The sequence below is a fragment of the Capra hircus genome, chromosome 27, assembly GCF_001704415.2.
Source record: "Capra hircus breed San Clemente chromosome 27, ASM170441v1, whole genome shotgun sequence".
Taxonomy (NCBI): domain Eukaryota; kingdom Metazoa; phylum Chordata; class Mammalia; order Artiodactyla; family Bovidae; genus Capra; species Capra hircus.
The window spans coordinates 10,656,079-10,682,307 of record NC_030834.1 but is presented as its reverse complement, the minus strand read 5'-3'; the positions used below and the strand labels follow the sequence as shown (position 1 = coordinate 10,682,307).

General features: G+C 38.6%; 1 protein-coding gene and 1 pseudogene across 1 annotated transcript in view; one reads left to right on the top strand and one right to left on the bottom strand.

Annotated features, from left to right (window-relative positions):
• The window catches only part of ADAM18 (ADAM metallopeptidase domain 18), a 141,761-nt gene that overhangs the window by 79,022 nt on the left and 36,510 nt on the right, over positions 1 to 26,229 (top strand). The window contains exons 13-15 of the mRNA XM_018041761.1: positions 117 to 212; positions 9,483 to 9,681; positions 22,941 to 23,046. Coding sequence (XP_017897250.1) covers positions 117 to 212; positions 9,483 to 9,681; positions 22,941 to 23,046 — 401 coding nt within the window. The remainder of the gene's footprint in view (positions 1 to 116; positions 213 to 9,482; positions 9,682 to 22,940; positions 23,047 to 26,229) is intronic.
• LOC102174625 lies at positions 12,293 to 15,815 on the bottom strand (annotated as a pseudogene).

Here is a 26,229-nt window from a genome sequence, read left to right as displayed (position 1 = left end):
CATAAGTATATTATATAGTTGAAAAGTTGAACACAATAGAGTGCTAAGTAGAAGCTGAGAAACAAGAACTATTAAGTGGTGGAACTAAAATGGTATTTCTTCTTATGAAATTTTAGGAATGTCAGTTTAAGAATTGCTGTGATTATAATACATGTAAACTGAAAGGCCCAGTACAGTGTGCTTCTGGATCATGCTGTACGTCAAAATGTGAGGTGAGTTTCCAACATTTATGTTGATGATTGAATTGTGATAATAGAATGCTATATAAATTGAATTAATGTAGAATTGATAGACTTCAGAAAAAATTCAGTGGAACAAAGTAGAGAGTACATAAACAACCATGGGCATTAAGGACAAATATGGTGAGATAAAGAAGACATTTAAGATTAGTACTGATTCTTTCATTATGCTGAAACCTCAGTTCACCATCTTCTAATTTATCTGATAAAGAGTAGAAGAAACATGTACCGTCCTGTACAAAAAATAATAATAATAATCAGCTCTTAAAGCAATTGTAAAGTCAAATGACTAACAAAAAAAATATAACAGAAATAGCAGACAAATGTGAAACACAATGTGTGAAAGTGAAAGGCACTGAGTCGTGTCAAACTTTTTGTGACCATGTATAGCCCCTGTATCAGTTCAGTTCAGTTCAGGTCAGTCGCTCAGGCATGTCCTTTCAACCCTATGGACTGCACCACGCCAGGCCTCTCTGTCCATCATCAACTCCCAGAGTTTACTTGAACTCATGCCCATTGAGTCGGTGATGCCATCCAACCATCGTTCCATCTGTTGTCCCCTTCTCATCCTACCTTCAATCTTTCCCAGCATCTGGGTCTTTTCCAGTGAGTCAGTTCTTTGAATCAGTTGGCCAAAGCATTGGAGTTTCAGCTTCAGCATCAGTCTTTCCAATGCATAGTTAGGGCTGATTTCCTTTAGGATGGACTGGTTGGATCTCCTTGCAGTCCAAGGGACTCTCCAACACCACAGTTCAAAACATGTATAATATCATATAAGAAATGAATCGCCAGTCCAGGTTCAATGCAAGATACAGGATGCTTGGGGCTGGTGCACTGGGATGACCCAGAGGGATGGTACGGGGAGGGAGGTGGGAGGGGGATTCTGGATGGGGAACACGTGTACACTGATGGCAGATTTATATTGATGTATGGCAAAATCAATACAATATTATAAAGCAATTAGCCTCCAATTAAAATAAATAAATTTAAATTAAAAAGAAAGAAAAAAAGCATCAATTCTTTGGTGCTCAGCTTTCTTTATAATCCAACCTCACATCAATGCATGACTACTGGAAAAAACATAGCTTTGACTAGATGGACATTTATCAGCAGATTAATGTCTCTGCTATTGAATATGCTGTCTAGGTTGGTCATAACTTTTCTTCCAAGGAGCAGGTGTCTTAATTCATGGCTGCAGCCACCACCTGCAGTGATTTTTTTTTTTTCCTCAGTGCTTCCACTGCTTTTAATTTTTATTCTATTTTTTTAAATTTTGATTTTTACTTTATTTTACTTTACAATACTGTATTGGTTTTGCCATACATTGACATGAATCCACCACGGGTGTACATGTGTTCCCAAACATGAACCCCCCTCCCACTTCCCTCCCCATTACATCTCTATGGGTCATCCCTGTGCACCAGCCCCAAGCATGCTGTATCCTGAATCGGACATAGACTGGCCATTCATTTCTTACATGATAGTATACATGTTTCAATGCCACCAAAAATAAAGTCTGTCTCTGTTTCCACTGTTTCTCCATCTATTTGCCATGAAGTGATGGGACCAGATGCCACGATCTTAGTTTTCTGAATGTTGAGCTTTAAGCCAACTTTTTCCACTCTCTTCTTTCACTTTCATCAAGAGGCTCTTTAGTTCTTCTTTGCTTTCTGCCATAAAGGTGTTATCATCTGCATATCTGAGATTTATTGATATTTTTCCTGGCTACCTTGACTCCAGCTTGTGCTTCATCCAGCCCAGCATTTCTCATGATGTACTCTGCCTATAAGTAAAATAAGCAGGGTGACATTATACAGCCTTGATGTACTCCTTTCCTGATTTGGAAACAGTCTATTGTTCCATGTCCAGTTCTAAATGTTGCTTCCTGACCTGCATACAGATTTCTCAAGAGGCAGGTCAGGTAGTCGTATATTCCCATCTCTTTAAGAATTTTCCACATTTTATTGTGATCCACACAGTCAAAGGCTTTGGCATAGTCAATAAAGCAAAAGTAGTTGTTTTTCTGAAACTCGTTTGCTTTTTTCATGATACAACGAATGTTAGAACTTGATATCTGATTCCTCTGCCTTTTCTAAATCCAGTGTGACATCTGGAAGCTCACAGTTCACGTACTGTTGAAGCCTGGCTTGGAGAATTTTGAGCATCACTTTGCTAGCATGTGAGATGAGTGCAATTGTGTGGTAGTTTGAGCATTCTTTGGCATTACCTTTCTTTGGGATGGAATGGAAACTGACCTTTTCCAGCCCTGTGGCCACTGCTGCATTTTCCAAATTTGTTGGCATATTGAGTGGAGCACTTTCACAGCGTCGTCTTAAGATCTGAAATAGCTCAACTGGAATTCCATCACCTCCACTAGCTTTGTTTGTAGTGATGTTTCCTAAGGCCCACTTGACTTCACATTCCAGGATGTCTGGCTCTAGGTGAGTGATCACACCATCGTGATTATCTGGGTCATGAAGATCTTTCTTTGTACAGTTCATCTGTATATTCTTGCCACCTCCTCTTAATATCTTCTGCTTCTGTCAGGTCCATACCATTGCTGTCCTTTTTTGTGCCCATCTTTGCCTGAAATGTTCCCTTGGTATCTCTAATTTTCTTGAAGAGATCTCTAGTCTTTCCTATTCTATTGTTTACCTCTATTTCTTTGCATTGATCACTGAGGAAGGCTTTCTTATCTCTCCTTGCTATTCTTTAGAACTCTGCATTCAAATGGGTATATCTTTCTTTTTCTACTCTGCTTTTCACTTCTCTTCTATTCACAGCAATTTGTCAGGCCTCCTCAGACAACCATTTTGCCTTTTTGCATTTCTTTTCCTTGGGGATGGTCTTGATCCCTGCCTGCTGTACAATGTCATGAACCTCCATCCATAGATCTTCAGGTACTCTGTCTAACATATCTAATCTCTTGAATCATTTGTCACTTCTGCCGGGATCCAGCCCCGGTGGATCCAGGGAATTCGAAGGGTGGACGGAGTCGGCGAAGAAAACTTTTTTTATTTATTAATATAAGATTAGATTAGGAAGAAATAGTGGAGTAAGAAAATTAAGTGGAGAGAAGAGGCTGATTAACTTGGGTTACGTGGAAAACCAATAAAGTTCCAGACAAGGAGCTTGCGCCTGTTTGAATATCGGAGAGTGCCCCGCCTTGGGCTCTCTTACGAATCTTAAAAGCCGGGACAAGTAAGTAGACATAGTGAGCCTCCACGTCCCAGATGGGAATTCAGCCTGAAATTAGAGTAAAGAGGAGACATGGGGGAAACCAGTCCAGCAACTTGCTCTCCTTCTATTGTCCTTCAATGCCTTTTATACTTTTGATTATACAGAGGGATCAATGGGTAATACAAAATTATGTAGCGTTAGCAGCCCAGACTCTTTCTGTATATCTTTTTGTATACAAAAGGTCTCAGGTGATTTACATTATCTTCTGGCCAAGAGGCTTGTTAACATTTTTTGGCTCTCTTCCTTAATGAATGTTAATTTTGTTTCCCCTGAAGTGTTTTTCTTTAATCTGCATCTCCTTAAAGTGCTAAAGTTACATCTCTATAGAACAAAGGTGCAGTGGGTTATAACAAAGAAGGTACTTAACTCAAAGATCTAATGTTGCTAATACCAGGTCTACTACTTATTTTTCTATATACCAACTATATCTAAAAGTAAAGCATATGAAAATTTGGCAGCAAGTATTGGCTCAACAAGTGGAACTTTTAATCAGTCCTATTCTAATGATTTTGACTCCTCGGAAGCCCCTACATTCCTAGGATGTTTTAAGCTTCCTGTGCCTCCTGTGGTCAGGAGGCCTCAAACAATCACATGCGCAGCTGTGCCAGTCCTGCAGGCAGGCTAGAAAGCCATCAGAGGGGTTTTTGGATTGAAACACTCTTTCAAATGCAGAAGACTAAAGCCCTGAATTGACTTTTTCCAGAGAATGTCAGAAGAGTGGAAAAGCAGGCAGATTATTATTTTTTGGGGGGTGGATGCTCAGGAAATTCCAGGGGGAAAACCTGAGGTCTGATTAGCCTTGCCATCAGAGCTCTGCCGCATGACCTTGTCATGGGTGGAATTCCTCACACTGGCTCCCGGCACTTCCACTGTATAATCATAAGGAATATGACTTAGGTCACACCTGAATGGACTAATGGTTTTCCCTACTTTCTTCAACTTAAGTCTGAATTTGGCAATAAGGAGTTCATGGTCTGTGCCACAGTCAGCTCCCAGTCTTGTTTTTGCTGACTGTATAGAGCTTCTACATCTTTGGCTGCATAGAATATAATCAATCTGATTTCAGTATTGACCGTCTAGTGATATCCATGTGTTAAGCCTTCTCTTGTGTTGTTGGAAGAGGGTGTTTGCTATGACCAGTGCGTTCTCTTGGCAAAACTCTTATTAGCCTTTGCCCTGCTTCATTCTGTACTCCAAAGCCAGATTTGCATGGACGGAGGAGCCTGGAAGGCTGCAGTCCATGGGGTCGCAGTGGGTCGGACACAACTGAGAGACTTCACTTTCACTTTTCACTTTTCACTTTCATGCATTGGAGAAGGACATGGCAACCCACTCCAGTGTTCTTGCTTGGAGAATCCCAGGGATGGGGGAGCCTGGTGGGCTGTCGTCTATGGGGTCGCACAGAGTCGGACATGACTGAAGCAACTGAGCAGCAGCAGCAGCAGCAGCAGCAGCAGCAGCAGCAGCAGCAGCAGCAGCAGCCAGGTATTTTTGACTTCCTACTTTTGCATTCCAGTCCCTTATAATGAAAAGGACATCTTTTTTGGGTGTTAGTTCTAGAAGATCTTGTAGGTCTTCATAAACCTGTTCAACTTCAGCTTCTTCAGCATTACTGGTCAGGGCATAGACTTGGATTACTGTAATACTGAATGGTTTGCCTTGGAAATGAATAGAGATCATTCTGTCATTTTTGAGATTGCATCCAAGTACTGAATTTCAGACTCTTTTTGACTATGTTGGCTACTTCATTTCTTCTAAGGGATTCTTGCCCACAGTAATAATAGGTCATTTAAATTCACCCATTCCAGTCTGTTTTTTTTCTCTGATTCCTAAAATATCGATGTTCACTCTTGCCATCTCCTGTTTGACCACTTCCAAGTTGCCTCGATTCATGGACCTAACATTCCAGGTTCCTATGGAATATTGCTCTTTACAGCATAAGACTTTACTTCCATCACCAGTCGCATCCACAGCTGGGTGCTGTTTTTGCTTGGCTCCGTCTCTTCTTTGTTTCTGGAGTTATTTCTCCACTGTTCTCCAGTAGCATATTTAGCACCTACCTACTTGGGGAATTCGTCTTTCAGTGTCCTATCTTTTTGCCTTTTCATACTGTTCATGGAGTTCTCAAGGCAAGAATACTGAACCTTGTGTGCACCAGGCCCTGTATATTCCATGGAATTCTCCAGGCCAGAATGCAAGAGTGGGTAGGTAGTCTTTCCCTTCTTCAAGAGATCTTCCCAACCCAGGGATCGAACCCAGGTCCTCCACACTGCAGGCGGATTCTTTACCAGCTTAGCCACAAGTGAAGTCCAAAAGTGTAGGGTAGTGAAAATACAAAGAATCCTCACACATTAATAAATCAAAGTTGAGTCACACACCACACACACTGGCAAATGGAGTACCCAAGCAATTTACAACAATGAAAAGTATAATTGTTCAGTGTGTGCACTGATCATCTGCAGTAATTAAGATAAACACAAATAAAATGATAATATAACATTATAGAGCAGTTATCCAAATAGCAGTTTTAAAAACAATGCCAGATATTATCTAAGGAATGGGACTAAAGATCTTTGTTTCATGGTGTTTTTGGAAATTTGAATTACTTTAATCCCTTTCCTGAGCAATTTTTGCATATTCCGAATAGAGTATAAATTATTATGTTAATTGATTATTATGAGTTTATGTCTTACATATGTACCCTAGAAACATGACCATGTGTGGAAAGCTCAGGAAAAAAAAGTATTAATTACAGGAAAATTTGCAGTAGCAAATCTTAAAGGCAAATTTAATGTTTACTGTTGTTGGAATGGTTACATAAATTATTGAATATAGTACAAGAGTTAATAAGTGCAGGCTCAATATGCATGCACTTAGAAAGCAAGTTTCATAATGCAAAATACTTTAATTCCAACTCTGGTAAGTTATATACACACAAATATTCCATATATTCTTTTTGCTCATTTTTTTTCAATTAGAGTATAATTCATTAGAGTAAAATTATTTTAGTGACTGCTTCTGAGTATTATGACAAACATATTCAACCTTATAACAAGCCCCACAATCAAAGGATAGGCAATTTCATTACCAGGTCTCTCAAACCCCCCTACCTCCATGCCCCTTTGTAGATAGTTCACACCTCCACCCACAGGCCTTAGTAACTACAGATCTGTTTTCTGCATTTCTGGTTTTGCAAAAGCAAATTGCATTTTATTGAATCTCATGTGTGTAAACATTATAAATAGGCATCCTCAATTCAGTCACACAGTGATATCCGACTCTTTGCAATCCCATGAACTGCGGCATGCCAGGCCTCCTTGTCCATCACCAACCCCCAGAGCTTGCTCAAACTCATGTCCATTGAGTCAGTGATGCCATCCAACATCTCATCCTCTGTTGTCCTGTTCTTCTCCTGCCTACAATCTTTCCCAGCATCAGGGTCTTTTCTAAGGAATCAGTTCTTCACATCAGGTGGCTAAAGTATTGGAGCTTCAGTTTCAGCACCAGTCCTCCCAATGACTATTCAGGATTGATTTCCTTTAGGATTGACTAGTTTGATTTACTTGCAGTCCAAGGGACTCTCAAAAGTCTTCCCCAACACCACAATTCTTAGCATTATGCATTTGAGCTTCATTTATGTTGTGTTTATCAGTATTTCATTCCTTTTTTATTGCTGAATAGTATTGAAAGCAATTTAAGGATGTACCACAGTTTGTTAATACAGTTCCCAGTTGCGGGATATTTGGTTCATTTTCCATTTGGGGTGGTGAAAATACAGCTGCTATAAAATTATTCATAAGCAGATTTTGCATGAATATTAGGGTTTTTTTCACTTAGATAACTATAAATGAAATTGTTGGTTTGTACAGTAAGTGTATATGGAGTTTTATAGGAAACTGTAAACCCAAATTCTAAACTGGCTGTACTACTTTGAATTCCCAGTAGCTATTAATGAGCCTTGCAATTGGTCTGCAAACTAAATATAGACTCTAAAACTGCACAACATGATTTGATTTTGTCATTGCTACTTGTTTATTATTTAACCTTAAAAAATCATTTTACTATTAATAGTTTCTCTGAGTTTACAGATCTTTGATCAATCAAAGTTTGGTTTCATACAATACACCACTTCATATATGGAGATGGACCTTATATAAAAGAACATTTCTCACATATTATAAACACAAAATATTTTGTTACTTGTTTTGCTTTATATAGTCTTATTTTTTAGAACAAGTAAAAGGAAGAAAACAGAATTTTGCAATTAGCATCATTTATTCCATTTCTGGGTCTCTTTATTTCCTTCTGTAAATTTCTGCTCAGTACCATACTCCTTATATCTGAAGACTTCCTTTACTATTCCTTGTAATTTCTATCTGCTGAAATCAATTGTCTTAATTATTGTTTTCCTGGGCAAGTCTTTATTTCACAGTCATTATTGAAATATATATTTCCTAAGAATGGAATTCTAGGTTGAAAGAGTTTCTTCTTCATACAGTCCTTTATAAGATGGCATTTCATTCATGTATTGCTCACATTTGCCTCAGTCTGTTAAATATTAGGTCAATGGAACTGGATTGTAGAGTGTGTGTGTTACTTCGACATGCATAGAATGTCAGCTTCTGGCCATGGTGAACTTCATCATAGAAGGCAACGATGCCTGATTAAGTCAACAGGGACTAAAGATATGATCATAAATGTACTCTTTATCTGAGCTATGAAAAGGGGATTTTAGCTCACAAATGATAAATATAATGGTGATGATGACAGCAATGGTAATGGCTACTCCACATATTGTTTACCATATGTTGTTCAAGCACATGTTACATTAATTCAGTTTAATACTAACAAGAACCTTACAAGAGAATGATTATTATCCCAAGTTTACAAATGAGGAATTATGTGTCTCACTCACACAAGTAAATTAGTAAAAGTCCAAGCAAGATATTAAAACCAGGAAGCTTTTTAAAAAAAATTTTTCTTTTATATCAGACTATAGTTAATTTACGATGTTGTACTAGTTTTGGGTGTACAGCTAAGAGATTCAGTTATACAAATTATATATGCATAATTCTTTTCCCATTTAGGTTATTACAGAATATTGAGGAGAGTTCCTTGTGCTATACAGTAGGTCTTTGCTATCTATTTTAAGTAGATTAAATTAGGTTATCTATTTTAAATATAATGGAGTATATGAAACCAGGGAGTTTGTCTCCTGGGTATCTCCAAGAAGAAAATGGTAGAGGCAGTGTTTCTCCAATTTTGAGGAGCAAGTATGCTTCATCTGTTTGATCTGTCTCCATCCAAATGCTGGTTAGTCTGGTGGTCTTTTGATGTAAAACACAAAACTCTGGTGGAGGATCCTTTTAGCCTTTGAGATAGTTACTTTTCCTCAGGCTTCATGATGAATACTCTGCCTGCCCTTTCCTTCGGAGAACTCAGCAATAGGGCTCTGTAATCCTCTCTAGTATCAATATGGTAAGTTCCCTACCTATGAACCTTCAACTCACAAACTGTCAAATATGGCAAATGTGCATTTGCTTCCCCAAGGAACCAGAACCCGTGCTATTAACATCAAGCATGATCGAAACATCATCCTCCATCTCCTATTCCTGATGATCTTTCAGCTCTACCATCTCTCACCTGGTCTTCCTCCTCCAGTCAGTAATTCTTGCCTGTTCACTCAATGCCAGCCCCTGGATACCAGCTATTGTGCTGTACTAATGTACTTTTCAAGATATTATAAGATTTAAAATATTTTTTTTTAAGTATTATTTGTGTGAAAAGGACAATACATCTGTTACAGTATGGTACTGTACAGCCAATTGTGTTAGTTAAGTGCCTAGGCTAACTTTGTTGGATTTATGAACAAATAGAATTTCCAAATGGAGTAGAATGCATTGATATGTAGGGGACTTGCTGTAATCAGGCACATCTCACTTTCTCTTCAGTAAGAAATTGAGAATAGTCACTCATGGGACATGATTTTCATTTTCCTCCTAGATATCAGTAGCAGGCACTCCCTGTAGAAAGAGTGTGGATCCAGAGTGTGATTTTACCGAGTATTGCAATGGGACTTCCAGTAATTGCGTTCCTGACACATATGCCATGAATGGCCAGTTGTGCAGGTTGGGGAATGCATATTGTTACAACGGACGATGCCAAACTACTGACAACCAGTGTGCCGAGGTATTTGGAAAAGGTATTGCTTTTTTTATATATATTTCTCTTTTTCTTGTCTTTGATGAAGCAGAGAAAATTAATACTTTTATTAAGCCTCAATATCAGGGTACATATCTTCTTAATATCCTGCATGATCCTTGGGGTGGATATTTAAAGCACTTTCATACCAGAGGACACAGTAAAGCACTTCTGCAACTGGTTGATTTGTGAACTGAACTAGCCACCTTTGACATGGAACACCATTTTTACTTAAGATAATGATTGAGACAAATGATGTTGATTAAGAGTTGGGTATTTGGAAGACATCACAAATGAATGAAGTGAGCATGTCATTTCAAGGAAAATAACTGGCCGAATCTGTTGCTAAGGATAAAACTCAAAACTTTTCAACTAAAACTTTGGGTTTTAGAAACATTATCTGCCTCTGTGACTTGACAGCTTCCCCACACACTTAAAGTTAAGTGTAAAAATTTAAATTAAAATTAACATTAGTATTGGGGTTTCTCTGGTAGCTCAGATGGTAAAGAATCTGCCTGCAATGCAGGAGACCCAGGTTTGATCCCTGGGTGAGGAAGGTGCCCTGGAGTAGAACATGGCAACCCACTCCAGTATTCTTGCCTGGATAATCCCATGGACGGAAGAGCCTGGTGGGCTACAGTAAATGATATGGCAAAGAGTCAGGGACAACTGAGTGACTAACATACACAATATTAGTATTAATATGATCGTTACCTGAACTCTTTATAAGTAGATTGCTTATCTCCATTTTGTTTCCTTTTACTTCTGGGGAACATATTCCTCCTTTGCCTCATTTTGCCTGATTCTTTATTTACATTTCTATGTATTAGGTGGGTTGGGGGCTTCCCAAGTGGCACTAGTGGTAAAGAATCCAACTGCCAATGCATGAGACATAAGAGATACAAGTTCAATCCCTGGGTGAGAGGGCATGGTAACCCACTCCAGTATTCTTGCCTGGTGAATCTCATGGACAGAGGAGCCTGGTGGGCTACAGTCCATATTTGCAAAGATTTGGACACAACTTAGCATGCAGCACACTTCAGGTGGGTTGATTTCATTTTATAGCACACTTTCTATGGAACCCAGCAGCACACTGCTCTCCATTCTCCAGAGCTGTGTGCTCAAAGGGTACTCTTGATGTGGACTGCAGGGCCTGCAGGGTCCTGGGTCTGGTCTGGGCCCACTGCTGGGAGGTGCTGGGTCCCAGGGCACCTGGGCAGGGGCTGGAGGTTCCTGTCTTATATATTTATCTTAAATTTAGATCCCTCTCTAAGATATAATAGATATCACACAACTCTAGAATTGGAAGAACTGAATCACAAGGTCAGTAAAGATTAAATTTGAATGAAGGAAAATTAGTTTTTGTAGGAGTGTTTCAAACTTTGAGGATAGTATTGTACATTCCTTTTCTTACGGTTTGGTTTTTGGTTTGGATCTTAACTTTCTCATCAAAAAGATCCATATTTACAGCTCAAATTAGGAGCTATATATATGTATATAGAGATTGGAATAGCAAGTTAGTAGATTCCATAATTTTACTGAACTTCTAACTTTACCATTCATAACCTAATTTTAGTGGCCTGAAACTTTAAATGTTCAGAATGAACTTCATTCTGAAAGTATAGAATTATATTTCCTCACTGAAGAACTGATAGGATAACAGTAGTCTCAGGCAATTGATTAAAATTTGTTTTTATACTTCACTTTTTAAACAATTTTTGAGAATAATTCACATGACTAATACATATATCCCTCCTTTCCAGACAGTGATTATTCATAATACCTCAATATAATTTTATATTTTTAAAGAAGTAAATTAAGTTTAGAATAAATCAAAATTACTCAGTGACATACAAATAAAATCATTTGCTAACTGAGTAAAGGTAGCAGAACACCAAATTTCAGTTATTTGCCCAGCTGTAACACAAGGTTTATAGTTTGTACCAAATTACACAGTACCTGCTTTATGTTGTCTTCCTAATTATTATTTTTTTAAAATTTCCTGTAAGTTTTTTTTAATCTTCCTAATTATTTGAAACTCATCTTTAGTAACAAGTTTCAGGTTAGGTGACAACCAAAACTCCAGAGCTACAGAGCTTTCATCTTTCATGAATCACAGATCAGTGCTATTTTCTCTATGCTATGTTTTCAAGATGTTGCTTTTTACTTGGTTCTTTGTTGTTATTTTTACAATGCTCATTTGCATTTGAAAATATTATTTGTCTTTGCCACAGTAAGTTTTGACCAATGTTTAATGCATCACTTTTAAATTAAATAATTTACTTATTACTTATTTACTCTCTGTAAGATCCAATAAGTTGAATCTAGGACACAATCCTTTTATGTTTTTAAAACTTTTTCTATAGAGAACCAACAGTGCAATTTTATTCAGAGCAAAGAAAAAGGAAACTTTTAACCATACTAGAAGAAACTGAGCCATAAGTTTGGAATCTCTACTGAAACTACACATGCAATGAGGACAAAATTCTGCCAATACAATTGACTTGCTGCTGCTTTTGTTGTCTGTGTCTCTAATATTACAATTATAAACAAAACAGGGCAGCTAATATTTGGAATAATTGCTGCACTGTTGCAGCATCTGGCACACAATTTCACTTCTCGTCACATGGCTGGTTCTCTTTGCATACCTGGGTTTCCCCTTCTTCAGTAAAATCACTTTTGATATTGAATGTCTTTCAAATCTCCTTACTTTCCCCCTTGATCATATTGACAACAGCCTTGCAGGTAACATCAAGCAAATCTTTGATTTCTAAGTAGTTTGCTGCCAGTGTAAGATCAAATCATGTTCCTTGGTGAACTTTCAGGAAGTTGTTCAGATATTCAGAGATATCATCTGTCCATTTTTCTTTGTTCTCATTGTCCTCAGGATGATGAGGATTGTCTTTGTGATGGGTGCACCACAGAATGACCATTTTTTGTTTGTTTGTTTGTTTTTTAAAATACTACTGCGTTAACATTTGACAAAGGGACAGGATTATCATCTCTTTCATCGTCTATTCCCAAATCCGCCTTTAATGGCACTTGGATAGCTTTCACACTCTTTTTATTAGTGACCATAACATAGTTTTCTTTCAACATGTACTTGATGAACAGCGACTTCCAATACAAATGATAGTCATAGATTGTTTTGCAATTTCAGCATCAACTTTGATTATCCATCAGACCCCTGCAACCCTTACCTCAAAAGCTTGGCTCCGTCTCCACAAAGCAGAAATGGGGGACTGGCTGCCATACTCTTTGGACTGAAAGAGTCCTTCCCACACTCTTTTTAATTAAATGAACCTTTAACACCAAACCGAGTTACTTAACATTTGACATCTTCTTGAGTTCTAATGAAAATAAGGATGCTTAGTAAAGATGTAACCACTCGTGAATTTCCTCTTGGAATATACACTCTAATATCTCCACAAAACTTATTCAAATAGGTCAAAATCAATCTTTTGATGTAGTTTATTAATTTCTTCATACAAAAATATTCATTTAATTCAGACTTAAATTGAAAAAAATAGGAAAAACCATTACACCATTCAGGTATGACCTAAATCAAATTCCTTATGATTGTACAGTGGAAGTGAGAAATAGATTCAAGGGACTAGATCTGATAGACAAAGTACCTGAAGAACTATGGACAGAGGTTTGTGACATTGTATAGGAGGCAGGGATCAAGACCATCCCCAAGGAAAAGAAATGCAAAGAGGCAAAATGGTTGTCTGAGGAAGCCTTACAAATAGCTGTGAATAGAAGAGAAGTGAAAGGAAAAGGAAAAAGGAAAGATATTCCCATTTGAATGCAGAGTTCCAAAGAATAGCAAGCAGAGATAAGAAAGCCTTAGTCAGTGATCAGTGCAAAGAAATAAAGGTAAACAATAGAATGGGAAAGACTAGAGATCTCTTTAAGAAAATTAGAGATACCAAGGGAATATTTTATGCAAAGGTGGGCACAATAAAGGACAGAAATAGTATGAAATAAAGAAAGCAGAAGATGTTAAGAAGAGGTGGCAAGAATTCACAGAACTATACAAAAATATCTTCACAACTCAGATAATCACAATGATCACTCACCTAGAACAGACATCCTAGAATACAAAGTTAAATGGGCTTAGGAAGCATCACTATGAACGAAGCTGGTGGAGGTGATGTAATTCCAGCCTGTTGAGCTATTTCAAATCCTAAAAGATGATGCTGTGATAGTGTTGCACTCAATATGCCAGCAAATTTGGAAAACTCAGCAGTGGCCACAGGACTGGAAAAGGTCAGTTTTCATTCCAATCCCTAAGAAAGGTAACGGCAAAGAATGCTCAAACTACCACACAATTGCACTCATCTCACACACTAGTAAAGTAATGCTAAAAATTCTCCAAGCCAGGCTTCAGCAATACGTGAACCATGAAATTCCAGATGTTCAAGCTGGATTTAGAAAAGGCAGAGGAACCAGAGATCAAATTGCCAACATCTGCTGGATCATGGAAAAAGCAAGAGAGTTCCAGAAAAATATCTACTTCTGCTTTATTGACTATGCCAAAGCCTTTGACTGTGTGGATTACAATAAACTGTGGAAAATTCTGAAAGAGATGGGAATGCCAGACCACCTGACCTGCCTCTTGAGAAACCTGTATCCAGGTCAGGAAGCAACAGTTAGAATTGGACATGGAACAGACTGGTTCCAAATAGGGAAAGAAGTATGCCAAGGCTGTATATTGTCACCCTGCTTATTTAGCTTATATGCAGAGGACATCATGAGAAATGCTGGGCTGGAGGAAAAACAAGCTGGAATCAAGATTGCCGGGAGAAATATCAACAACCTCAGATATGCAGATGACACTACCCTTATGGCAGAAAGTGAAGAACTAAACAGCCTCTTGATGAAAGTGAGAGAAGAGAGTGAAAAAGTTGGCTTAAAGCTTAACATTCAGAAAACGAATCTCATGGCATCTGGTCCCATCACTTCATGGGAATTAGATGGGGAAACAGTGGAAACAGTGACAAACTTTATTTTTTGGAATCCAAAATCACTGCAGATGGTGCAGTCATGAATTAAAAGATGCTTGCTCCTTGGAAGAAAAGTTATGACCAAACTAGAAAGCTTATTAAAAAGCAGAGACATTACTTTGCCAACAAAGGTCCATCTAGTCAAAGCTATGGTTTTTCCAGTAGTCATGTATGGATGTGAGAGTTGGACTATAAAGAAAGCTGAGCGCAGAAGAATTGATGCTTTTGAACTGTGGTGTTGGAGAAGACTCTTGAGAGTCCCTTGGACTGCAAGGAGATCTAGCCAGTCCATCCTAAAGGAAATCAGTCCTGAATATGCATTGGAAGGACTGATGCTAAAACTGAAACTCCAATAATTTGGCCACCTGATGTGAAGAACTGACTCATTTGAAATGACCCTGATGCTGGGAAAGATTGAAGGCAGGAGGACAAGGGGACGACAGAGGGTGAGATGGTTGAATGACATAATCAACTTAATGTTCATGCGTTTGAGTGAACTCCAGGAGTTGGTGATGGACAGGGAGGCCTGGCATGCTGCATTCCATGGGATCACAAAGAGTCGGACACGACTGAGCCACTGAACTGAACTGAGCTGATTCATTCACTCGATTCTTATCTCAAGCAGGCATTTTTTTTTTTCTTGTTGTTGTTGCCAAAACTATGGGCAAAAAGCAGTTCTTGTAGTAGCCTACTATATGAGACATACAAATTAACAAAAATTGCTTACATTCTGCATTATTTCTTTAAGTAAACTTAAACTTTTAAAGCATCTGTAGAGTCAATCATAGTCATCATGTTTGTCCATTAAATATATATATATAGTGAGAATGTATGTGCACAGGGCTGATAATATTCAAGTTGGACACATGTGCATGCTTACTGTACTCACAGAGCTTAGAGTCAAGAGACAAAGACAGTAAATACATATGCACCAAAGAAACATAAAGCTCCTAATTGTACAAAGTGCAGTTAAAGGAAAGAAAATAGAATGTTGAAAGGAAAATGAGTTGTAGAGGACAAGAAGAATACTGCTGTGTGTCATCAGAGAGCCTCCAGCTGTCAACTCACCCCCTTGATCTCCAAGGCTAGCTAATTGTAGTGGGTCAAATCTTTGCTGGGCCTGCATCTTAATTTGATTTCTTCTCTGCTCCCTCCTGTTGCTTTCCTCTCACTTCCTGATGGTCTGGATGATCTGATCACTAATAGTTTACATATTGTACCTCATCCAGAGGCTGACTTCTGGTCAGCCATTAACTCTCGTTACTGACAGCAGTGCGAGAAAATACAAGATACATTTTCAGAATGACATCACTCACTAACAGGCAATTGATGAACACCTCATCACTGGTGGAAACTGACAATGTGCTCACAGAATGAACAGGGATAGGATGCTAGTGACAGGGTATACCTTGTATCAGCTGGTATGAGTGAACTGTATGCGGAAATAGTAATTGCCGGGGCAATGGAACTGAATAATATTAAAAAGCAACATTGGAATCTGGGAAAAGATAGCAAAAAGATATTGGTACAGAGTCTAAGCTTGCTCTGTTTGCCACACAACAGGCCAACAATCCAGAGACAAGGTGTTGAGGTAAGGACTATGACTTTATTCAGAAAGCCAGCCAGCCAAGAAGGTAGCAGACTAATGTTTCAGAATAACCATCTTATCAGGTTCTTTTATAGAACAGAGATGGAGGAGGTGAGGAAATAAAAAAGTAGAATGGGAGAGAGAGAGGTGGTGAGGAAATAAAGTAGAAAAGGCCACCAGTCTTCCAAAACATCTCCAGGAATGACAAGCTTGTGGAAGGAATGTATTAATCTCTTCTTTATCACAGCCATTCACAGGAGGGTAGGGTCATGTTAGTTGTCTATGAGCTGAACAAAGGCATTTTAGTTTAACAATCAGGCAGAGTAGCAGGGTTCTGTGATGCAGACCATTATGTATACTCATAATAGCCAAAACAATGAAAAGCAAGTCAAAGAAACTGTTCCAACATGGAGTCAGAATTGGCTCTTCCCTGCAATAGGATGATTTGAATTCAGACTGAGTGGAAGGGCCTCCCTATTAACTTATATAGTTAAAATCAGAGGATAGAGAAAGTTGAAGACTTCCCAAGTTGAAGGAACTCCAGAAAAGGTTAAATTGTCAATCAAATCTATTTTGCCATGTTAAAGATCTGGTTGGGAAGAAAATGAGAATTTTGCATTGAGGATGGGAGGAATTAAAGATATGTCCCCTAAACTTTTGAGCATCCAGACTTCTCTGAAACTTTTGAATCTATAAAATATCAAACTGCCCCGTGTCATACCAACACCTGCATCCAATCTGGCATAGGGATGTTCCCCTTGCTTGAAAATATACAGAAGTCTGTGTTGGCTAAAGAAAAGATGAACAATGTGGGCGTGCAAGTTATTTTATCTGGGGCAAGATTGGGACTGCAGCCTGGGAGACAGCCCCTCAGATAGCTCTGAGAAACTGCTCCAAAGATGTAGTGGAAGAAGGCTAATGCATATGATTATGGCAAAGGTGGAGTACATGAAATCAAGTGCATATTTTACAAGAGGTTTTCTGCTAATCATGAGGAGCTGATGTCACCATGAAGGGATTTCATACTTTTCTAGATATGAGGAGATGTAAGGTTTGGGATCATGAAATCAAATCCTGAAAATATCTAACTATCTAAAGACCTGTTCCATCAGTTTTCCTGGAGCAGAGAGTGCCTCATTCTCCACCCTGAACGCCCTTCAGAGCAGGTCAAAGGTCAACAGCTGCAGCTGCAGAAGATTCCATCTATGCAGAGGCAGATGGCAAATGCTCTCGGCAAGCACCAAGTTGTAGTTGACACCTGTCACACAAAATGTATCCCCCTGAGTTTCTGCCCCTACATTTTGGGCACTAACTTAAGATAGAGTTAAGACACAGAGCTCTTTTAAACTAGAGCCCAGATGTCCTGGAGCTTATACGGGAGTAACAGAGCTCTCATTGGAAAAGACCTGATGCTGGGAAAAATGGAAAGCAAAAGGAGGAGAGGGCAGCAGAGGAAGAGATGGCTGGAAAGCATCACAGACTCAATGCATATGAATCTGAGCAGACTACAGGATCTCCAGAGGACAGGGAAGCCTGTGCTGCAGTCCATGGGGTCACAAAGAGTCAGACACTGCTTAGTGACTGAACAACAGCAGGGATCTACACCAACAGAGCTGTAGGTCCTAGTTAGCAGTTACAGCTGAAACCAAGGGATATGCATGGAACTGGATTCTGAGAGTCCTTTGTAATAAGACTGGATCAGGGCCATAAGACTTGGTAGGAGAGAGTTTATTGTTAAGGAATCATTCTCCCAAAGTTGAGGAATCAACATTCTGTATGGATACTAGAAGATAGTAAACATTTTTGCTGGGATTGTTTTCAAAAACATTGAAAATAACATGATGGCCCATTCTAGGTGACTTCAGTTCAGTTTAGTTCAGCTGCTCAGCCTGTTCGACTCTTTGCAACCCCGTGGACTGCAGCACGCCAGGCCTCCCTGTCCGTCACCAACTCCCGGAGTTGATGCAAACTCACATCCCTTGACTCAGTGATACCATCCAACCATCTTATCCTCTGTTCTCCTCTTCTCCTCTCACCTTCAATCTTTCCCAGCCTCAGGGTCTTTTCAAATGAGTCAGCTCTTCATACCAGGTGGTCAAAGTATTGGAGTTTCAGCTTCAACATCAGTCCTTCCAATGAACATTCAGGACTGATTTCCTTTGGGATGAACTGGATGGATCTCCTTGCAGTCCAAGGGACTCTCAAGAGTCTTCTCCAACACCACAGTTCAAAAGCATCAATTCTTCTGTGCTCAGCTTTCTTTATAGCCCAACTCTCACATCCATACATGACTACTGGAAAAAACATAGCTTTGACTAGATGGACCTTTGTTGGCAAAGTAATGTCTCTGCTTCTTAATATGCTGTCTAAGTTGGTCATAACTTTTCTTCCAAGGAGTAACTGTCTTTTAATTCATGAGTGCAGTCACCATCTGCAGTGATTTTGGATTCCAAAAAATAAAGTCTGCCACTATTTCCACTGTTTCTCCATCTATTTGCCCTGAAGTGATGGGACTGGATGCCATGATCTTTGTTTTCTGAATGTTGAGCTTTAAGCCAACTTTTTCACTCTCCTCTTTCACTTTCATCAAGAGGCTCTTAAGTTCTTCTTCACTTTCTGCCATAAGGGTAGTGTCATCTGCAAATCTGAGGTTATTGATAATTCTCCCTGCAGTCTTGATTCCAGCTTGTGCTTCATCCAGCCCAGCATTTCTCATGATGTACTCTGCATATAAGTTAAATAAGCACGGTGACGATATGGTGGCCCATTCTAAGTGAATTTTAAATGAAAGAATTGCTGTACCACTTAGTGGAGTAAAGGAAGGAAAGGCTCAGGGAAGTGGATATTCTGTAATGTACATGCTACTTATGTAAGGCCAAATAATTAAGCCCAACAGGAAGGACCATGGCCTTGGGATGTGCTGGTGAGAAGGGTATCAGAATCACCATAAATTTCAATAACGGCCTTCTCTGTAGGCCAAGGCAATAATGGTAGGAGGGGATAATATAGAAGGAGGTTCACTGATGGTAATTGGCATGATAAGCTCTTGAAAAAATCAAAATCAGATAGTAGTGCCTGAAACAGCTGGATAAAATTATTATAATAAGCACGGGACAGAGTAGCAGATGTGGATACCTGATTTACCAACTGTCAGAAAGATGGCTAATATTATAGAATATAGTTTCTATTCTGTTGTGTGATATGGGCAGCCTACAAAGGTATAGTCTTCTTTGTACCACCAAAGAAAATAAAGAATGGATGACTGAGAGACTAAAAAGGATTACCTTACTGAATATCATATTCCCTGTTCAAATTCTAAGCAACTTTCAGAAACCCAGTTTCACCATGGTCTCTCCATGAGAGTGGGCACTTAGAGGGGTCAGGAAATGATTAAGAACCCTTGCCAAGTTTCAGTTTATAATGGGTCCCCTAGATTCAAAAGTCCATTTGGTAGTTCTTTCTCCATCCTAGAGTGTATTCTTGGAGTTCACATCATGGTAGTTTGTGCAATGGCATCATTAGTTCCTTGGTTAGTTTGGGGAGGCCATAGAGAAAGTCCTTCCAGAAATTAGTGCTTTGCTTAAAGGTGTAAAGGATGCAGACTTGTTGGCTATACAATATCTGCACTGAATGACCAACTGGACCCTTGCAGAAACCAGAGGGTCCCTGGAAGATAACTATCTATTGCCAATATCAGCAAGTAGTAGATTAAGTAACTGCACCTGCTCTGCCAGTGTGGTGACTATACTAGAGCAGATCAACATGACCTTAGATATGTAGTAGGAGTGCAGCCATTGATTTGGCAAATATATATATTCTTTTCTATTCCTACCTGAAAAGAGAAAGAGAAGCAGCTTGCATTCACATGGAATGGATGATGGTATTAATTTAGGGTTAAAATATAGCTGCATTCAGCCACATGTAGTTGAAGAGATTTGGACATCCCAGAAAAGGTCATGTTGATCCACACTGTCACTGATTTTGTACTAACCTGGCTAGATAAGCAAAATGTAGCTAGAATGGGCTTCCCTCGTGACTCAGTGGTAGAGAACTTGCCTGCCAATGCAGGAGATGCAGGTTCAATCACTGGGTTGGGAAAAGCCCTTGCAGAAGGAAACCCACTCCAGTATTCTTGCCTGGGAAATCTCATGGACAGACAAGCCTGGTTGGCTAGTATATAGTATATAGTTCATGGGGTCACAAAAGAGTCAATCACCACTTAGTGACTAAACGAGAACAAGCTAGAATGTAGGAGGACTAAGTAAAATACATGTGCTACAAAAGGGCAGGAGATACACTGAAGGAATATTCAGGACCCTGTCATATCAGCAAAGTTTTAGGAGTCCCGTGATCAGGGGCATGACCTGACACCCGCTGCAAAGTAAAAGACAAACCCTACGTATCTTGCATTTCATATGAAAAGAAACAAGTACGGAAACCAAAGGTGGTCTTCTTTGGGTTCCAGAGGCAGTAGATGGGGAAGTGCTGCTTGATTCCATTTACCAGGTGACATGAAATGTTGCTAATATCGAGGGAGGTTAAAAAAAAAAAAAAAAAAAAAAAACAGAATAAGCCCCTGCAGCATATCTAAGCTGCAATGCAAACAGCCCTGCATTTTGAATCATAAAACACAGAAGACCCATTACTAGAGGTGTGGGTTATGAGAAAAATAAATGCCATGTGGTGTTTCTACCAAGCTTCTTAGGAAAATAGCAGGGTAGTTCCCTGGGGTTCCTGAAGCAAAGCTGTGCTGAACAACCTTCTGAACCACTGGGGAAGCCCATTCTAGCTGCATTTTGGAAAACTGCACTAACTTGACAAACAACTCTGGGCACACTATTTGCCCCTGTAGAGATAAACAATCTGGCTTTCAGATATCCAGTATGCTGAGAACTACTCATCATAAACTCAGTTATATCAGATCCCTTAAGTCAGATGGCTCAATAGATAGAAGTCATACATTCATCCAGATTCAAGCTCAATAAAAAGAGAGGCAGAAGAAAAATTCACGAACAGGAAATCTAGAACAGTTTGTCTTTCTACCCTCTTATACCTTTGCTTCTCCTTGGCTCTTACCAATGGATACATGGGATTTCATTATGACTGGTGGATGCAGAAGGAATAAGCCTAGGCTAGTTTTATAGGTGTGTTGGCTCAGTAACTGGTTATAAGTTGAAAAAAGATAGTAGCCACGCTGCAGTCTCACTTGGGAGGATGCCTTAAAAGATTTTGATCATGTGATCATTCATTTCCTATGAAGAAGAAATGTTCAGAGATTGGATTATAGATGTATTTATGGACAGTGACAAAGGGCCAAGGTGGTTGGTGGTGAACCTGGATGCAGAGAGATTAGATTATAGACAAGAATTCTGGGATAGACACATGGGCATGAACAAGAATGTGATCTTTGTATTAATCAATCAGGTTAATAGTCATTAAAAAACAAACAAAAACCTACTCACCATGGTTTAGGCACAGAACAACCAACTGGACATAATGACTTTCTAGTTTATATCAGTTAGCACCTGTCATCATCCACCCGAGTACCTGTAGGATGAACTTTATTTTCTTTTATTCCTGTTTCTGAAATAACTGATTTTTTTTCTGAGTTTGCCTTATCTCTTTCTTGACTACTTGCACCATTTGGTTAAATTCAGTCAAGAGTAATTAAGACACATTCTGTTTCCTGACCACCTTGCACAGGGAAGTAAGCTCACTAAAGACATTATTTACCTTTAAATTATTGAGAAGATAGTTTCTCAAGAAGTTTCAAAATTGCATGCAGGGCATTACTCTCTTTCTTGCCATCTACTGGCAGGCTTCAATTGCAATGCCACATTTTAGGTGCATTTCACAGTAGAATTCCACATCTAGGTACCTGTCTTTCTGTTTATTGAAATGGAAATGAACCTCAAATCTCTGAGATTTACATATCTAATACAATTACTCTGCTATATTCTGCTCTGTCTTCACTAAGACACTCAAACTGATTAAAGAGCATCTACTTAAAGCCTTGCTTATCTTGCATTAAGCAAGATAAGAATATGGCACCCCATCTACTAATTCTGAAGGTTTTACCGCAACTGATGTTTCAAATCTCTCATTTCATTAAGTAGAGCAAGTTACAAGGTCAAGCCTGATGTACATTGGACTAGGAAAGAGGCATTCCCACAGGGAGGGGTCAGGAAATTGTTTTTAACTATAAGATACTTTGCTATGATATAGATAATCATTTTCTATTTTCTATCAGATAAGACAATCATTTCTTTATACTTGCATTGACAGGGTGTGTGCTAAGTCTCTTCAGTGATATCCAACTCTGTTCGACCCCATGGACTGTAGCCCTCCAGACTTCTCTGCCCATGGGATTCTCCAGGCAAGAATACTGGTGTGGGTTTCCATGTCCTCCTCCAGGCAGTCTTCCTGACCCAGTTATCAAATCTGCTGTCTCTTATCTCTCTTGTGTTGGCAGGAAGTTTCTTTACCATTAGAGCTACCTGGGAAACCCATCAACAAGATACACATAGGAATAAAAAAAAAAAAAAAAGCATGACCAAGACCACAATATTTTTATTTATGCCATGAGTTTCATTAGCTTTTTATTGAGAAATATTTTATTTGCATCAAGAATAATAATTTAATGAACATGTTTTTCATTTTAAGGTGCTCAAGGTGCTCCATTTGCCTGTTTTGAAGAAGTTAACTCTTTGCATAACAGTTTTGGAAACTGTGGTTTTAAAAATTCCCAACCATTACCTTGTGAGCAAAAGTATGTATATAGAAAATGACTGTTTCATTGAGTTATAAAATGTCTCTATTTCTTGTCAAGTGACACTAAATAGTAATGGACAATAAATTGTGTATCTGGAGAATAGTTTCAAATAACATTATGTATATTTTCCTTTTATGCAATTTAACTCTTTTTTACTTATCTTTTTTTCCCTGTTAATAAGGAGACTAAGAGAAGTTTGGTGTTTATTACTGAAGGTAGAAAGTGGGCTCAGTGCAGAGGGAACAGATGGAATCACTCATCTCCTAAACTGAGAGACACCTTCCCTGCCATCTCTTATCTTCCAAAATTTGGAAGAGAACACTTCCAAAATCATTTTTTAATGCTAGCATTTCCCTAATACCATAGACAGACAAGGGCATTACCAGAAGTGAAATAAGAGGCCAATATCCTTGATGAACATAGATGAAAATATTGACAAAAAAGCAAATTTAACAAAACTTTAAAAGGAGCATAAACCATGATCCAGTGGGTAATATTCCAGAGGTATAAGGATGGTTTCATATCCACAAATCAATCGATGTGATACACCATATTAATAAATAAAGGGATAAGAATCATATGATCATCTCAGTGGGTATAGAAAAAGCATTTGACAAAATTCAACATCCTTTCATTATAATAACTCTCTTCATATTAGTGTAGAAGGACTGTACCTCAACATAATGAAAGCAATAAATGAAAACCCACAATTAACACTACACTTAAAAATAATAGCTGGTAGTATTACCCCTGAGATCAAGATCATGGCAATAATGCCTTCTCTTGTCACTTCTGTTTGCTATAATACTGCTGTAATAATAAAAATGAACTCATAGAAACAGAGAGTAGAAAAGTAATTGCCAGTGGAAAACAAAAATTGGTAAAATGATACATGCTTTCAGTTGTAAGATGAATAAGATCTGAAGATCTAATGTATAACATGGTGAAAACACTATATAATTATTATATAATTAGGCAATAGAATTATATAATTATTATATAAGTGAAATTTGCTGAGAGTAGAGCTTAAATGTATTCAAAATAGGATTTTTATAACAAAAATAGGATAAAAAGTGAAATGTTGAATGTATTAATTCACCTAACAGGGTGAATCATTTCACAATGTAAAGTGAAAGTGAAAGTCACTCAGTTGTGTCCTATTCTTTGCAACCCCATGGATTATACAGTCCGTGGAATTTTCCAGACTAGAATATTGGAGTGGGTAGCCTTTCCCTTATCCAGGAGATCTTCCCAACCCTGGGATCGAATCCAGGTCTCCCGTATTGCAGGTGTATTCTTTACCAGCTGAGCTACACGGGAAGCCCAGGAATACTGGAGTGGGTAGCCTATCCCTTCTCCAGTGGATCTTCCCAACCCAGAAATTGAACTGGGGTCTCCTGCATTCATGGGGTTGCAAGGAGTCAGACAGGACTTCACTTTCACTCCTGCATTGCAGGCAAATTCTTTACCAACTGAGCTATCAGGGAAGACCCTCAAAATGTATACATGTATCACATCATCAATTTGTATACTTACATACTTTATAATCTTGTCAACTATACCTCAATAAAGCTAGAAAATGATAGCAGCAGATAAGTTCTGGAAATCTACTATACAGCTTAATTCCTATAGCTTTTAAAAACATGTTATTGTATACTAAAACTTTTCCCCAGAGTTAAACCTTTTATTAACTGTTCTCACCACATCCATAAAAAAATGATTATAATACAAAGGGCAAGAGGAAACTTTGGGAAGTGATGGATATGTCTATGTCCTTGATGATGCTAATAATTTCGTGGGCATGTCCTTATCTCCAAATTCAAGTTTTACACATAGGTATAGTTTTTTGGTGGTGGCTATAAAGAGTCAGACATGACTGAGTGACTGAACTGAACTGGACTGATACCTTAAGATGCCTTAAAGAATAGTAACAGAGCCACATTCAAGAACTAAGAGAGGACATAAAGACAATGTTGATTAAAAAAAAAAAAAAAAAAAAAAGGACAGAAAGTGGGAAGAACATGTTAAAAAAAAACTGAGATAAAGTCAAATGCTCCAGAGGGAAGTAGGACTTTCTTTAACTCCTAGGAAAAAATCAGAAAAAAATTTGTAAAACCCTTAGGAAAGTACCACACTCAGCATGGCTAAAAAGCAACTTGGTTCCTTTATGAAAAATACAAATGGCTGAAGAAGGTGTTTAGTTCAATGGGACTAAGACAGTATCCTGCACCATCTGCCTCCACATGAGTCTGCTACGGATTAATTATGATGTGTAGAGAATGCAGAAATTCCTACGTGCCCCAACACCGGAAAATTAACAGATTAAAAGAGGAAGTCTGGAATCATGAAGTGAATGCTGATGAAGGGAGATCTCATGAAGAGAGGCTGATAATCTCTAAAAGATGGAATATAATCAGCCACACCATATTAGAAAGCAATTGAGAGCAGACTGAGTTACACCGCAGAGGATGCCCACAGAGGCAGGAGGTGGTGGTAAGTCAGCCTCAATTTCTCTCTGATGACCAGAGGTATGTGTGCACCATACATACATATCTTGGTCTAAGATACAGAAGAAGGAAAAGCAAAGGTGGAAGGAACTGTGAAAGTTAGCAAGCATGACTTAAGCGGACTTCATCTGAGATGATGGTAGTAAATGAATTCTCCCAAAATATACTAGATGAGATTGGAATTCAATAGCTCAATTCATCTGCTTTCAGCAGATTCCAGGAATTCAAGCAGATTGCCAGTTCCAAGAATTCAACCATAAATGTAAATTTTGAAAGAATGTACTTTGGAAGAGGATTTCAATAGCCAGACTAAAAAAAGATCTATCATGTAAAGTTGGTTTAAGATATTTTGAGATACATTCTATACAAAGAGAATAGAGCAACAATAAACAGAAGTTATTTCAATCTGAGAAACAAGAAAAATGAGACTGGAAGGAGAGAAACTTGGAAAAAGATTTGGAAATGGAATCCCACTCTCATTTCAATCTTCACGTCTTGATGCATTCTTGCTCAGTCATGTCCGACTCTTTTGCAACCCCATGGACTGTAGCTCACCAGGCTCCTCTGTCCATGAAATTATACATACAAGAATACTGGAGTGGGTTGAGATTCCTACTCCAGGGGATATTCCTAACCCAAGAACTGAACCCACATCTTAGCAGGCAGATTCTTT